Genomic DNA, 16270 nt, shown 5'->3' on the forward strand with positions numbered 1-16270 from the left:
TCTGGCATTAATAAACCTGAAACAGAACAGAGAAGCCCAGTCATCCAAGGCGGTTTCGGTTCCCGTGAGCACTTTCGCACAAACGCTGAGGAGAATACGACACAAACATCTCCTGAAATTTCTCTTTTCAAGCCCGAGGCAATTTTCCCTTTTCAGGGTTCAAAAAGAGTGGACTGGATCATCTCCATCCCCTCATAACCCACTCGAGGTTGACTTGGCGACCAAGGCTCAGGGAAGGGGCTGGGGTTGGGGGGGGGAAGCGGAGAAAAGTTTTCCCTGAGAAAACATCTATTAATTTGTTGTTGTGCTTGTGCTTCTTGAACAAGCTGGAATCTGGTTAAAGTTCACAGGCTGGAGGATTTGTTTCCCCCTTTCCCTCAACTCCCCATCATAGGGAGACCTAGCTTCCCCTTGCAGCTGGTCATAAATGGAGACCAGGCTCTGGCACTGTGCTTTCACAAGGTATTGTTAGGTCAGCAAAGCCATCAATTAGGCTGTCTGAAGTTTTATCACCAACACAGCAGTAATAAGTGCTGGCCAGAAAGACTTCTGCTCTTCGGCAACTCCCGCAGTTTAAGCCTGTAAAGTTAGGGGTCATTTAGAGGTCAGTGCCAGCTGGGGGCGGCCTCTCCAGTCTAAGCTGGGACACCCAGGGCAGGGATAAGGTAACTGCCAACCATAAACCCAGCCACCTTTCAACCCACTAGAAAGACAGAGCCTCAGGTACACATGGTTGATATTAGAGCCCAAGAAACGTTTTCAAATCAGGTGGCGGCTGAATCACAGGAATGTAAGGGAGCAGCAGTTATTTCGTCTAGAAGCCTGGATCTAATTTTGTGGGAAATCCAAAAATAAGTGCCTACTTCATGTTACTTTAATGTTTAATAATGCCCATCAAATATTCATGTACAAACAGAGTAAGATGATAAGAAATCTCCTTTATTTCTCCAAATTTAATAAAAACAAAACCATTTTCTACCATTGGCGAGTTACCCTTGTCCCCGTGCATTTAATGATGCCCAGGGCCCGCACCCTTGAGCTGATGAACATGATTCACTGGCTGTGCGTTTTGGGTGGGGGGGGCAGCACAGAGGGAGGGCGGGATGCCTAGAAGATAGCTAGCAGTCCCTTAAAAATATACCCACTTACAACATCTCCCAGTATTTCCAGTTTCAAATCTTAAGTGCAGGGGGACTTAATGATTAATGAGCCCGCATGGGGCCACAGGCAGGAACTGAAAACCCATTCTTTGAAATTAGCCAGAAAAATTCTAGTGTGTGTTGGCAGCTCTGCGTTCCTAAGGAGTTGAAGCCCCTTCCTAGGAGGACAGCAGCCCACACTTGTTCAGGCCTCCTGTGAGCACTCTAGTGGGAATACAATTAAGCCCAAGACTAATAGCGGCAAGAGAAACCAAAGGAGTCTTTTGCATATGGTGTTTGTTTGCAAAACAATGAACTTCTTTATTACTTAAGCAAGTATAGCTCAGTTGTCAAAAATGCTACACCCCCTCAGGTCTGGTGGGGAGGGTGGGGAGGGGAGAGAAGTGACGGGCAGTGAGAGGTGAAATTGCACATTTATTCCCACCTGGCACTTAAGTGTTAGCAAGGAATATCTATCAGATCACAAAGGGTTCCAGAAGCATCTCTTAAATCAGAAAAGGAACTTAATTATCTCCTCTTTCCCCACTGTTTTTACTGGGACCAAGGAGGACTGACCCATGCTTTTCACCCCCCCACCCCGCCCCAGGAACTCTCTTTATCAGCTCAGGTTAAGACCAACTGAGATGCTCAGGAGCACCCGGGAGAAACCTCCTCTCTCCTCCTTGAAGCTTCTAATGGAGGACACACATGTCAGAGGCTTCACCTCTTTTTATGTGCTGCTAATCCTGGTTTTGTTTCTTCCTATGGGCCAACTCTTTAGGTAAAACGAATTGCTATTTTTTCCCTTTTTAATTTCACCCTTTTACTCTTTTATTATTTACATCTGGAGGTTGTTCCCTTATTTATGTCTTTCTCTCCAGTTCCCCCAAACACTCCCTTCCTCACAGAGCTGCAAGGCATCATGGTTCTTAGTTCTCAGCAGGAGAACTCCACACTGTCTTCAAACAAATAATTACGGGGAAGGTTAGAGGTTCACTCAAAGGTCATTTCTTTGGATACTCTTCAGAATGTTTACATTAGTAAAAACGGGGTCCGCTCAAAAGGTTGTTCAATGGGGGACACACAACAATACAGAACATTAAAAAAGCATTCTGTGTGCTCGCAGGTCTTTATAGAAGCGCTGAACTTGGAAATGCCACTCCAGTATTACATTTTCAACTAGTTACCATGGCATGGACGGGATGTTCACTAGCAGTTATGGCGACGGCCTTTCTGTGCCCAGTTCCACTAAACAAATATGCAGAGATGCTTCTGAAGGTTTTCAACTAGATCCTTTTCAAAGGGTCCCGGAGATTCTGCTCTTTTCACTTGGGTTCCATTTAGCTTCTCTGAATTTTTGTTCTCAAACAATGTTTTTGATCCATAGTGCTATTATCTTGCCAGATTCATAATTCTACCACATTCTTTCAAATCACACAGAATTTTAAAAACATATGGGCCCCAATTTTTCAGAAATCTCTTCACTTACAACTCCTGCCAATTGTCAACTCCCCTGATCTTGGGATATCTTTTATAAACACCACGGATGTTGTTATAAGAATGAACAATTAATGAGTTGACTGTAAGAACAATTTCACACCAAAAAAATGAGATTACCCGCACAGTACTGATGATCCACAGGCCTCTCTTGGAAAACCTATCAGTGTACATAAGATGAAGCCATTTAATTATAGATTAAAAAATATCAAACTAGGAGTAACTTTTATTTCTTTAGTACTACTAAGATAAAATTTCCAAATGCAGTCTTTCCCCAAATTACATGACATGAAATTTTTTCCACTTCCTCTGATCTATATTTTAAAATGAACTTATTCAGTGCTCAAGCAGTAAACAGAATATCAAGTTTTGATCTACTTAAAATTTGAAGACTCTAAGTTGAAAATCAACTGATCCTCTATCTTTCAAGGTCCAAGCTCCATTCATATGGAAAAATGCAACTCACTGGTTCAAAGACAAAAGACTTGTCTTAAAAAGACTCAAAAGGTTTTCTGGATATTAAATGGGTCTTACAAAATAACATTTTGATGAGTTAAGTGTAAATGAATCAGACACATATGGATTAAGTTATCCTTGAATTTCACACGGGTTTAAAAAATAAGGGGAAAAGAGGGTCTTGGCAAAAACATTTTGGACTTTGCCAAACCCAAAACATTTGAAAAATTGCTGAAGACATCCAACTAACCAAAATGTAGCAAGCTGCACCCAACTTTAATGAAAACCCCCACAAGTTATTTCCAATTCAAAGACTGTTAGGTTTTTCATCTGTATCTGATATTAAAAAAATTTCTAAGTTTTAATGTCATCCCAGAATGATTTTGAAGTTGAGGATATATAATATGCTTTTTTATTGGTATAAACAATTTAACCTGAAATTACAAAGTCTTTTAGAAAATTAAATAGCTTTTAAAAACATTCTGAGATTTGTAAAACTTGTGTGTAAAACGTGCCATATATGATAAATGCCATAAATAAAATGTGCTAGTAAGCCTAGTGCCTTATCCAGATTTCACTTAGCAAAAATTTTCATTAGCCTCATTGTGACTTTTTTTAAGGGCTACAGATAATTCCATTAGTGACTCCTTAGGGAATGAGTACCCTAAAGTGCTCTAGTTCCATTGATTTGTATTGAACACAAAGTTACTATCCAGGCTCACACAAAGACTCTGGAGAGTATCTACTGAGACTATCTACTTTCTCACTAAATTTTACGAAAATAGAAAATGCATTAGTATGTGTGATTCTTAAAAATTATATACTGACTGTTAGCTTAAAAATAACTCAATTATAGAAATGAATTCAATGACTTTCCAAGAATCATGAGGCCTTTCCGAGTCAACTTAGAGATGAAAAAAAAAAAAAAAAGAATATATTAAAAAGAATAACCCCAAGGGAATAAAACATCATGGAAATCTCATCCTGCTGTCTTGCTGGAGAGAGAGCTCCTAGAGACCTCCCCGGCCCCAACCCCACCTCGGCCCCCTAACAGAAGAGCCAAACTTTTCAGCTTTGCATATTTTTCTGCCACTGAAATTTGACCATCGCGGTTTTCCTCTGAAAGGTTTTTCACTCCAAAGCATATTTGAGATTGATAGAAGTAGGCTTAGGTGTCATTCCTGCTTGTTGGTCGATTTCTTCTCTTTTCTTTACGCCCCTCCCCCACATCTTTTTAAATGACTGATAAATCCCTTCTTTCTGGTTCACTAACTTCATGCCACACCTGGTAACCAACTACTTTAGGCAGCATTCCTTTTGTTAGAAAGTGCAGGCCTCTGTGGAGTCACCTGGAAGGCCGCCAGCCCTGAGGAGGAACCAGGAATCCCTGCATGGAAACTTTTCCGTGGATTGGTCTGGTCCAGGGAGGGGGCTGAGCTGTTGAAGAGGGATGGGGTTAACTTGGAAGAGGTGTTAGAGGCAGCTTGGTGACTGGGGACCTGTCAAAAAATGAACAAGTTCTGCTTCTCCACTCTCCGAGGCCGTGGGACTCCTCAGTGAGGGTGCCTATTCACGAAGCTTGCTACCGGTTGGCCTTTGAAATAAGGAAGCCTCAATCCTGACAAATCAGTTAGCAACTGTTTTTCTTAGTTCACACACACAGAAAGCAAGTTATTTTCCTGTGTGCTGTGGTTATGGCTGAGTGGGGTTTTCTCAGTAAGATACATAAAAATGGTTCAATTGGTGAGCTAAGCAAGTTTAATGTCTTTGAACATGTACTCAGGCGCATGAATGACTGGGTCATGGTGCAAACCTAAGTTTTTCACTGATGGCCAGACAAGGGGTCTTTTCTCTCAGACAACTGTGAGCAAAGTAAGGTAAATGGATGAGATTCATGGGCTGCTCAGAAACACATTCCCAGTACCTACTTTCCCTGAGCTACAGATTAGTTTATAATTTGAGAGATACTGACTTATCTATAACTCCAAAAACACATGAACTAATTACTCATAAACTTACAATATGAACACATGATACTAATCTGGAGTCACAAACATTTTGTGGCTTTATGAATACACCCCAAGTAGTGGAATGTTCATGCCCAACACATGAAAGGCTCTGGACGAAATTATAAAGTAGCTAATACTTTAATGACCTTCTACTACATTTTTTCAATATTCTTTTATCTAATTCTTCCCTAGAGTTACAAGGGCTTACATGGGTTCTTTACTAAAATACCCTATTTTGGGCAAACCCTCTGCAATTATTTTTCTATATTCCAGACTTCTCCATAGAGCAAAGTGATGGAGAGCATGGGCTCATATGCTCTGCCCTTTAATTGCTGTGTGACCTTGGGCAAGTCTACTTAAACTTCCAGGTCTCAATTTGCTTCCTGTCTATAATAAGGCAGGGGTTGAGCCCAGATTTTTTTTTCCCTTTCCTTTCCTTTCTTTTTCCTCTTCCTTTCTTCCTTTCTTCCTTCCTTCCTTTTCTTTCTTTTTTCCTAGATTGTTTTGAGGATTAAGGGACATGTTGTATGTAAAATCGATGGCACAGTTCCTGACACATAGTAAGAGCTCATTAAATGTTAGCATACACTCAAAATGCACCTATCTCAAATCCCTTCCTAAAGAGCTCTGTTCTTTCATAGTAATAGTTAAGACTAGGTGGATGACTATTAAGCCAATCCATGCTGGTTTGAACAGAGGGTGATAATGTGCCTTACCCTTTTCAGGTAGCATATGTCTCTGTGGTAGGGTCCAGAGATCACAGCTAATTTAAATGTATAGTGCCATGGGGGGGGCAGATTCTAGACACTGGAGTAGACATCTGCTGGGCACAGGGTAGTGGGACAAGCTATTTTGGAATCCCACTCTCTAAAATGGTTCTCTATACCCGTGAGGGTCCAAGTGTGTTCCACCCACCAGTCACCTGAACATCACCTTGACTTTGTTAGAACTGTAGAAATGTAGTAGTCCCCCACTCTGGCACTACTGAATCTGAGTCCGTATTTTAAAAGATCTCCAGGTGATCTCTGCACATTTAAGTTTAGAGGTCCTGCTCTAGATCACATACCACATAAATGATTGAGTTCTCTTCCGGAGATACCCGTAAAGATTGTTTTAATCATGAAACTTAGATATGAAAGTGCATGCATTATTCTCTTAAGTTACCTCAGACCTAAATAGTCGTTTGTTGCTCAAGGCAAGAGATTAAAAAATTTATACTAATTTAATTCATTTTTACCCCATCTGTACTTCCTAAAGAAAAAGTTTGGCTAATGTTTTTGTGGAAACTGTTCTCTCAGGGACAGATAGGATGAAGATGGTAGAGTTTTCTTCCCCTCTCTGCTTTTTTTTAAAATGTGTATTTCTTTAGTGTTTGAGTTCTCTTTTCTTTTCTTTCTTTCTTTTTTTTTTTTTTGGAGAGAGTGAACACGTACAGGTTTGGCTTGGCATGGAGGGAGAAGGGGAGAGAGAAAGAATATTAAGCAGGCTCCACACCCAGCAGGGAGACCCACTCTGTCAGATGCTTAACTGACTGGGCCACCCACGTCCCCCTACTGTTTAAGTTTCAATAATAAGTATAATTATTTTTATAATTAAAAAATTTTAAAGGTGAACTGGAGAATTTGGCATCTTACGTGATTAAAGGTACTATGGCCAACAGTAGAGACTTTTTAGTAAAAGTATTTGGGAAATTTTAAGACAGGAAATTATCTTTTATTTCCTTTGTAACACCAAGTGACAATAAACACTCTTCCATAAGTATAATCAGACCTGATGGCATGTAACAAAACATCCCAGCAGGTTATGATTTTGAAGGACTGTTACTCTTGCAGAATTGCCATCAGATTATTCATATGTGGCTATTTATCATGTACTATAAAAGTGATCCTTCAAACGCTACTTGATAGCAAGGGAGGGGAAAACACGTACACTTCCTCAGCTACTCATATCTAGGATCTGTCCTCTTAAAGATAAAATACTAAGTCAATAGACACAAGTTGTAGTATATTACCTTGTCCTGTACATGATTTATGGCAGACGGAAATCAACAAGAAACTGAATTACTTTGGAAATTTTACTACTGACATTAAAATTCCAGATCTGCATAGCCACACACCTTCCGAGACTTCGAAAACACCTTTTTTGCAGACACAGAACATCTACAACTTCATTCAGTTCTATTGGCATAAAAAGCAGGAGTCATCGCTTTCAAATTACCGATTACCTGTTACCTGTTCTTCTGCCTAAACACTAAAGCCTGACGGAGCTTTGAAAAGTCAACCAGTCATTTGATACCAGTTACATATATTTAAGCCAATTCTCATTATGTTCCTAGCCATTTACTAATTCACCCTAAGAGGAGAAGATCCCAACAAATCTGGGATCTTTCAGCCTTCACGATCACCTTTGACTGAAGTATTAATTCTTTATCCTACTTCTCAGTGGAAACTACCAAAGCATGAACTTGCCAAAAATGCACCAAGCTGTTTAGCAATTATGTATTCGATATGTTTGAGGAGATCAAGGTGCACTCATATGCCCTCCGCTATGGCGATCTCTCTGATTAGCTTGTCATCTGCTCGGAAGAAGATGTAGGCTGATTCTCCCATACAGTCTAGCAGGCCAGCTGTTAGCTGCCTGTCAAGCCCTCAAGTGGACAAGTAGTCCAGGAGCAAAAATGTCACTCCTTTGATCTGGCAAGGAGCAGCTGCTGATTTATAGAGTAGGACTTTGTTCTTCCGTTCTATTTTACTTTCTTTCCTAAGGCAGAACCACAAAATCCAGGAGAAAAAAAAAAGTGCCGTTCCCAGCAACATCAACAAGCTCTGACAACTGCAACAGGGTTTTTCTTGGCCCTAACAAAGCTCTCAGGCATCTCCTCTGACGCTCACCTTTCCCCCTCCCCTCCCCACCCCACCGCCATTTTTTGCAATGCGGTAGTTATTGTTTAATTCAGCTTCTGTAAATGGAATGGACTGTGGCCAGCAAGCCTGGGGCATAAACACACCTGTATGAAAGAAGCCTTATTGTAGCAACCATCTACAAGCAAGCTCACATGAACCACGCGTTCCTGAGTTCAGAAAGAATGCTCCATTTTTCCTGACAGCAAATTTTACCCTAAGTGAGTTTCTATTTTTGGTGCCACCAACCTGTGATGACCACATTTGAACTGTTTCCTCTCCAACAGCATTGTACTCTTTAACTCAAAGGGAAAAAAGGATTACATTTTTTTTTTTTTACATCTGTGAACAAATATATCCATCAAAAATGTTTCTCCCCTGTCAATAATATCAATCATTAAAAGCTGAATTAAACATCCAGAAAGCTTTTAGCAAATGCAGTATCAAAGATTCCATAATGCTGATTTCATTGCCACTGATTTATACTGACACAGACTTCCTGAGTAACATATAAGGGAAGAAAATCAACAACAAAAATCTACAGAAGCCATATGCGTTGTCTTGCTAAGAATTAAGCTGGTTTCATACATTTTCTTAGTGGAGAAATCTGTCAGGTCAGAGAAGCCCTGTCAACCAAGTGGAGCATGAAACACTGGGGCCTTGAGATAAACTGTGAGAAGTCATCAGCCATATGTATGTATGTCCATGTATGTGTGTGTGCCCATATATATGCATGCACGTACACACATACAAGTGGCGATAAATTATGCCAGAGATGAACACCTGGCTAACTAGGTTTTCTGTGCTACTCCGGAGGAAAGGCTGATAAAGATACATATATACATTATATTTATATTTATATATATATATATATTTATATATATACATATATACACATATACATATACATATACAAACATATATATACTCTTTTATATATAAAAGAGTATGTATATGTATGTGTGTGTATGTGTGTGTGTGTGTGTGTGTGTGTGTGTGTGTGTGTATCTCTCTATAAAGAGTTATGAAGTCTAGGATATTTAGCCACATAGGTCACACAGGTCAGAGACAGGAATGTTGTGGATAGGAATGCTGAAAACAAAGGAGGAAAGAATGGTCACTAAAAAAATCCTTGCTTAGGGGCGCCTGGGTGGCTCAGTGGGTTAAGCCGCTGCCTTCGGCTCAGGTCATGATCTCCGAGTCCTGGGATCGAGCCCCGCATCAGGCTCCTTGCTCAGTGGGGAGCCTGCTTCTCTCTCTGCCTCTGCCTGCCTCTCTGCCTGCTTGTGCTCTCTCTCTCTGTCAAATAAATAGATAAATAAAATCTTTAAAAAAAAAAAAAAATCCTTGCTTCTGCTCCAGTCATTTCACACTCTAGTGTTTGCTCTCTTCTCCCCCTCTCTCACTTTACAGGGGGAATAGAGATTTTTCTCAGCCTCATTTCTTACTTTGTCCTATGTTGCCCTTCGGTCAGTCAAAAATTATTAAGCACCCACCTCCTCAATGTTGATAGAATTGCACTGGTAGGTGCTTTCTCTGGGTGTGTGCCTGTGTGTGTGTGTGTGTGTATCCCAGTGAGAGACTGGGTTCCAAAGGGAGGACGAGAGCAGGTAGGAAGGGAAAGCAAGGTGTAGAGTAGCAGGGATCACGTAAAGCCTATTTCCATCCTTTTCCCATCCTATAAAAATTGGAATGAATTTTCTTTAAGGTCCACAGCAATCTGTGCATGTGTCACATAAAAATCTTCCACATTCTATACTTAACAAAACAAACAGTTTAATGACAAAATACAAGGTCGTATGTAATGAGAAATTATAGGTAATACATAAATAGTTATGTGACCCTCTCTCTATTGTTAAAATTTTGAAAATGCAGTTCATGCTTTTAAAGATTTTTACTCTTTGCACCCACAGAAAGAAACTGAAAAGCACAATTTGACAATACATAAAAATTGCAAATCAACACATTCCCCACTCAGTAAGTCAGTGCGAGAGGGTCAGTTTTCAAAGTCAGATGGAAGTTAATCACTGAATACATGGAGGAGGAAAAGCTGAACCAGATTAAAAGAACAGAGAATACTGGAGAGGAAGCAAGTAAGGAAATGGCATGCACTAGATACTAAGGTAGAGGAGGGCCCATTTTGTGCAAGGAGATTGAATTCACACTGGCTCCTGGTTTTGGAAAAGTTGACAGGGGTTAATAGACAAGCTGGTGGAAGCTCTTTGTCCCCCACCACCCCCCAGTTTTTTTTTTTTTTTTTAGATATAATTGACCTGTGTCACTGTGTAAGTGTCAGACATAATGTGTTGGTTCAATAACCATATGTATCACAAAAGGATGACCACTGGAGCTAACACCTCCATGGTGTCGTATAGTTACCATTTCTATTTTGTGGTGAGGACATTTAGGATCAACTCCCTCAGCGACATTCAAGTACACAGTAGTACCGTATTGCTGACTTACAGCCACCACGCTGTGCATCAGATCCCCAGAACTTACTCATCTTCCAACCAGAAGTCCCACCCTTTGACCAACACCTGACATTTCCCCCGCACAAGTGGATGTTCTCAAGTGACCAGCTGAATCCCTGAAAATCCTGAATAGGGGAATGATTACACAAAATAGGGTGCTTGAGGAGCTATGCTGATGAGAAGGTAGAAGCTGAGAATGTAGAAGGGTCTAATCCAAGCAAGAGAGGGAGATGAAGTGAATGCAGATTAAGGTGGTAGAGACGAAAGGGAAGCTTTTTATTAAGAGCATAAACCCGAGAATCTGTTTTTGGTCTGGTATGGTGTACAGATGACAAAATTTGGAAATTTAGAAGGAAGGTCTATTTGTTGTAGTGAGGAGAGGCAAACTTAGCTTCCTAAATGTTACCTTTGAGTGGACAGGGGGGCTGCCAGGCTGAGGACCTAGGTAGGCCACCCAGACAAAGGACAAAAGAAGAGGGAAGGGTTGGAAAGAAAACTTTACTTCAAAATTCTCTCATCTTTTCAAAACTATAAGAGTATTCCAGAGCTGTGTCAACAAGTCTAATAAACTGCCTCGCTGCCTCTGAAAATTACTTCCTTTTCATAGATCTTCTAGATTTTACAAAGTCCATCTAAAAATGGCCGGCCAAGTCAACTGTCAGTAAAAACCTCTGTGGCGGGGGCCTTCTTTCTATGAGGTCCAGTCTGCTGTATGTTTTATTCCTGGGATAATCTGTGGGACCAGATATAGAAGCCAATGGTAATAACACACTGGCCACCCCGTGGGCACAAGTCGTGTTCCACTCCACGTTTAACAAGGGTAAGTTTAAGTGATAGAATTTACGAGAGAGTTTTAAAAACTGGACTTAAGAACATACATATAGGATGCTGTACGTGTTTAAGCAATAGCATAAGACAATCAAGGGTAGGGTTCCTCTAGGTAGTGACAACTAATTTAGAAGAGAATTGATAGGACAAAGTGTTACATTTAAAAGGGACTCCATTAAGTGTGATGGCTTCCAAATCGTGTCCTCGTCTCAAACCATATTTTTCTTTTTAAATGGCCTTTTAAGGTGAAAAATACAGCACTTCACCCAAAATGGTGTGGAAACAAATGGTTCTCAAGTATCTATTCTTCATCTCAGGCCAAAGCACCCCAACACCAGCAATCTAAAGCCACTTGGTGTTTGGAGGGAAGGTGTTATGCATGTGAATGTGCCCGTGGCTCTTTCACTTGTCTGTGGGGCTCCTTTTTCTAAAGCAGCAGGGGAAACTTCAGAAGACCAGCTTGTCTTGCCAGGAGTGTTTGGATGGGCCAAGCTCTTATCCTTCTTTCAATTCTCCTGCTGGTTTAAAAGAAAGGATGTGGCAGAAGACACATGCAGAAGGTGGCAACATTCTTAGGGCCCTTTATCCATACCACTGCTTTCTTTAAATTGTAGCTTGGTCTCTTGTTTGAGAGGCTGAGATTTTAGCACTTTTAAAGGGAACCATAAGTGAGAAATCTCCTAGGTGTTAAGCTTTGGAGTGGCTTCAACCCAAAATACAAAAAAAAATGAGATTAAAACACAGAAAGTCAAGTAATATTAAGAGGGATCCAACAAACAAAATATCAAAATTATGCATATATGTTTCTGTCTTTCTGTTTAAACCAAATGCTATTTAACCAGTTTATGTCGGCATCTAGTGCAGGTGCCAAAGGAATAAAAAAAGTAAAAAACCTGAAAAATTTTGAAGGCATTTAAAATAAGCTATAATTCTAACAGCTATGTATTTAACAATGCTTAAAATTAAAACATATCCCATTGTGTTGAGAAGCAAAAAAAAACCCACAAAAACCTATTTATGAATGTAGGACTTAATGTCCTCATGTTTCTGATGTTTGGACGTCAAAGACCAAATTCCAAATAAAATTTCCTAACTGCTTTTCTTAATAACCAATTACACATCTTTTACTTTGACTTGATAGCCAGGTAGCATTCTCTATCTTCTCCAGAGATGTTATATGCAGGCTTTCCAATGCGACGGTATTATTACCCACAAAATTTTTAGCATCATCCCGTAATCATAAAAGACATAAAATATATCTTTATAAACCACAAGAGACTTAGCAAACCAGCAGTTATGCCACATCTGCTTTAGTCCTTAAATATTTTAGCTTTAGAGGGTTAGTTAGTGGATTCCCCACCCTGAATTGCAGAGAAATAAAGACGTCAACCTTTGATTCTGACATTGCACACAAAGCTACAATCTCCAATAGACAAAGACACAAACACATTGTACTGCAATTAGAAAGAATTTTAGAGCATACTCATGTTTCACACCTATCAGAATTTCCCCTAAAGTGGTTTAATTTAACTATTAGAAATAAAAATGAGGGCATTTGAATTATCTCTATTTCACAATCAAGTAACATCACTGCCTATCTGAAAATAATTTAATTTAGAAATTGATGTAAGGGTCACAGATTTTGACTTTGGAGTCAGGTAATGTACAAATAAACAAAAAGGCAATTAATAAGTATAAAGTGGACTCTTGATCTTGGAGTCATGAATTTGAGCCCCATGCTGAGTGTAGAGATTACTTAAAATAAATAAACTTTAAATGTCCAATTTTTCTAAAAAAGATTTTATTTATTTATTTGACAGAAATCACGAGTAGACAGAGAGGCAGGCAGAGAGAGAGAAGGGGTGGGGGGGAAGCAGGCTTCCTGCTGAGCAAAGATCCCGATGCGGGGCTCGATCCCCGGACCCTGAGATCATGACCTGAGCTGAAGGCAGAGGCTTAACCCACTGAGCCACCCAGGTGCCCCAAAATACATAAACTTAAAAAAATAAGTATAGGGGCTCCTGGTTAAATATCTGCTCAGTCAGTTAAATATCTGGCTCAGTCAGTTAAATATCTGCCTTTGGCTCAGATCATAATCCCAGGATCCTGGGATTGAACCCCACATTGGGCTCTCCGCTCAGGGGATAGCCTGCTTCTCCCTCTCCCTCTGCTGTTCCTCCTGCTTGTGCTCTCTCTCTGTGTCAAATAAGATCTTTAAGAAAAAAATAAGAAATAAGTATAAAGTCAATACGCCAACTAACCAGGAACACACTATCCCTTCTGTCTGGGCTGGCCCTTCTCCCATGCCCAACTGGTCAACACACACTCCAAAATTCTCTTCAGGGAGCATCTCTTTGCAGTTAACTTTCCGGATTCCACAGTCTGAGTAGGAAGCACTTCCTCAGTCAGTACACCTATCTAATATGTCCATCACAGCATTTATTCAATATCATGACCACAAGTTACTTGTCCATCTTCCACCAGATAGCTTTAGAGAGCAGGGACCACATCTCAATTCTATTATTATTGAGTTTGTGTCAAGAATTGGCTACATGCTCAATAAAATGTTTGGTGAACAAATAACTGAGTGTATGAAAATAGGGCTCCTCCACCTTGGAAATAGCACAGAATTGGGAATATAATAGCTTGTCAGAATTTTCTTACCCTCATTTTTCAAGTGGCATAGCTGAATCCCTGAGGAGCAGGGATGAGAAAGAACTCTGGTTTCCTGGCTCTGGTCTGGTTATCGCTGCATTCAGAAACAACTAAAGACATGGACTAGAGGCATTTAGTTTAAAGGTGGGAATCCTTCTGGGCATTAGAGATGCCAGTCACATCTTCTATGGAGGGTGTAGGGAGAGAAGGACTTGAATTGGCAGAAAGTGAGCATCAGACTTTTCTAGGCTGGGGAACAGATGATGTAGTTATATTGGAGCTTGGTAAGTCTGGTTGACCTGAGAAGAGAGAATGAACCAAGAGTAATGGGAACTGAAGTCAATGAGCTTTTATGGTGCGTGCGTGTGTTGGGACAGGAATAGTAGGAAATGAAGGAGAAAGACTTGTGAGATTCAGAAAGTAAAGGAGAATAGAAAACTTTCTTAAAATAGATTCTTTTTCATTATATTTTTCTAAGAAAGTTTTCCCCAAATTGTGCTCTGTGGGACATTAGCATCAGGAAGTGTTTCTCCAGAATAGGGGCGGTAAGTAGGGCAAATAAATGTAGGGAACAATACTAAGGGGAACAAAATGAATGCTTGGTGTTGCTGCTTTGGTTATGTATGCCACAGACTTTCATAGGCTTAATTAAGCATCTTAAAAATCTCTAAGAAGGATTGATGGTACAAATCAATTTCTAATTTTATTAAGATTTTAGGGGCACTAGGTTCCCAAGGATTTTTTTTTAAATGAAGAAAGATTCCAGTTTTTAACCAAAATTGTATTTTGAAACAATTCCTCAACAACTTATCAAAGAATCCATTGAATAGGATTTGTCAATTACCCTATTAAAGGATTTCCATGGTCATGTTTTCCCAAGTCAGACTCTAGAGACAGAAACCATTTCTTGGGTTCTTCTGTTGTATCTTAACTGTTCACAATTCCACTTCCCAAATTACAAAACCCGACTACTCCATAGAACTTTGACGCCCAGAATGTTGAATTAAATGGGGTTTGGAAATGAGGCTGGAATATGTACTTGGAAGTTTTCTATCTCAAAGATGATTTAATCATTAGATGATGATTTTAGGCTGCACTGTTTTCTCTGACCTTTCTCGTTTCCTATTTTCCTATTTTCTCAATGACCTATTACAAAAACAACAGCTATTATTTAGTATTTGGCCATACATGGCTAACATTTCTGCTTCAGAATGATTCTTAGACACCAAAGACAATGCTCAAGTGTAAGATCATTTTCCTTTCAGCAATACTGTCTGCATCTTTCATTAATCAGAAAAGGGACTGGGCTGTGGCCACCTGACATTAGCTTGCCAACTACAAGTGTGGGAGATTTATGTGTATGAAGGGTGGGAGATGGGGAGGAGAGAAAGCAAGAGGAGGTGGTGGGGGGGCAGGATGTTAAGGGGAAGAAAGGAGAAGGAGACAGGAAAAGAGGAAGTGCTGCTTTGGATAAAATCCATGGACAGACGTCCAATGCGCCTCCCTCCCCTCCCCCCACCGATGCTACGCTCTTGTTTACAGAGCCTTACGAGTACGAAATCAGCTTTTACTTAGAACTGTGTTAAACACCACCTGCCTGCCCTCTGAACCTTGCTGTCCTGGGATGAGGTCAGCCTGGCGAAGGGCTCCCGTTCTATAAGCAATCCTGTCATTCAGGCTAACAGCAGTGATTCACTCACAGGAGGCAAAAATGACTCAATTGTTGGGCTTTATTGACTCAAGGGAACACAGCTACTCTATCATTACCATGGAGTGCAAACACCCTGAGCTCTGTTTTGGTCCACTTAAAATTACTATTTGCTGTGAAGGATTGGCAAAGCAATTCTTAAAATGATGGGGGTGAAAGTCACGCGAGCGCCATTATGGGCTTTTCCTTCCGTTTAAGCAGAAGGAGGCAGTGGAGGACTTGTTCGGAGCCTGACCCACTTATTTAACCTTTTGTTCACTTTGCTGTATTAACATATATTAACTGGCGCTGTAAGCCCTGGGGGGGATAACAGCCTCATGACCAAATTACGCTTCCATTTTCATGGGTAACCTCTCCTTGGGTGGAAATTAAACCCCGATATAAATACATTTTAGGTCCATACAGAATTGAGGAGGAATGCCAAAAACCAGACGCTGAACTGCGGTCCTACAAAGACTCCAGCAACGACGGAGGGGTCGGGAAAATTATACACTGGAGGAACTATTTGAAAAACCAAATAAATTTAATTAAATAAGTTACAAAATTATTTTCCCCGTCTCTTATCTACTCCCCTTGGTTAATATCCATGACATACTGATGTTGCATA

The 16270-nt window shown here is 40.3% G+C and overlaps 1 protein-coding gene across 8 annotated transcripts in view; it reads right to left on the bottom strand.

The window, feature by feature from the left end:
* Positions 1 to 16270, bottom strand: part of MEIS2 (Meis homeobox 2) — a 208779-nt gene that overhangs the window by 5613 nt on the left and 186896 nt on the right. For all 8 annotated transcript variants that reach the window (XM_047737007.1, XM_047737004.1, XM_047737006.1 and 5 more), the window contains one exon: positions 1 to 16. This exon is cut by the window's left edge and continues 43 nt beyond it. In XM_047737007.1, the coding sequence (XP_047592963.1) occupies positions 1 to 16 (16 nt within the window). The remainder of the gene's footprint in view (positions 17 to 16270) is intronic.

Source organism: Lutra lutra, chromosome 7 (assembly GCF_902655055.1).
Source record: "Lutra lutra chromosome 7, mLutLut1.2, whole genome shotgun sequence".
Lineage (NCBI taxonomy): Eukaryota > Metazoa > Chordata > Mammalia > Carnivora > Mustelidae > Lutra > Lutra lutra.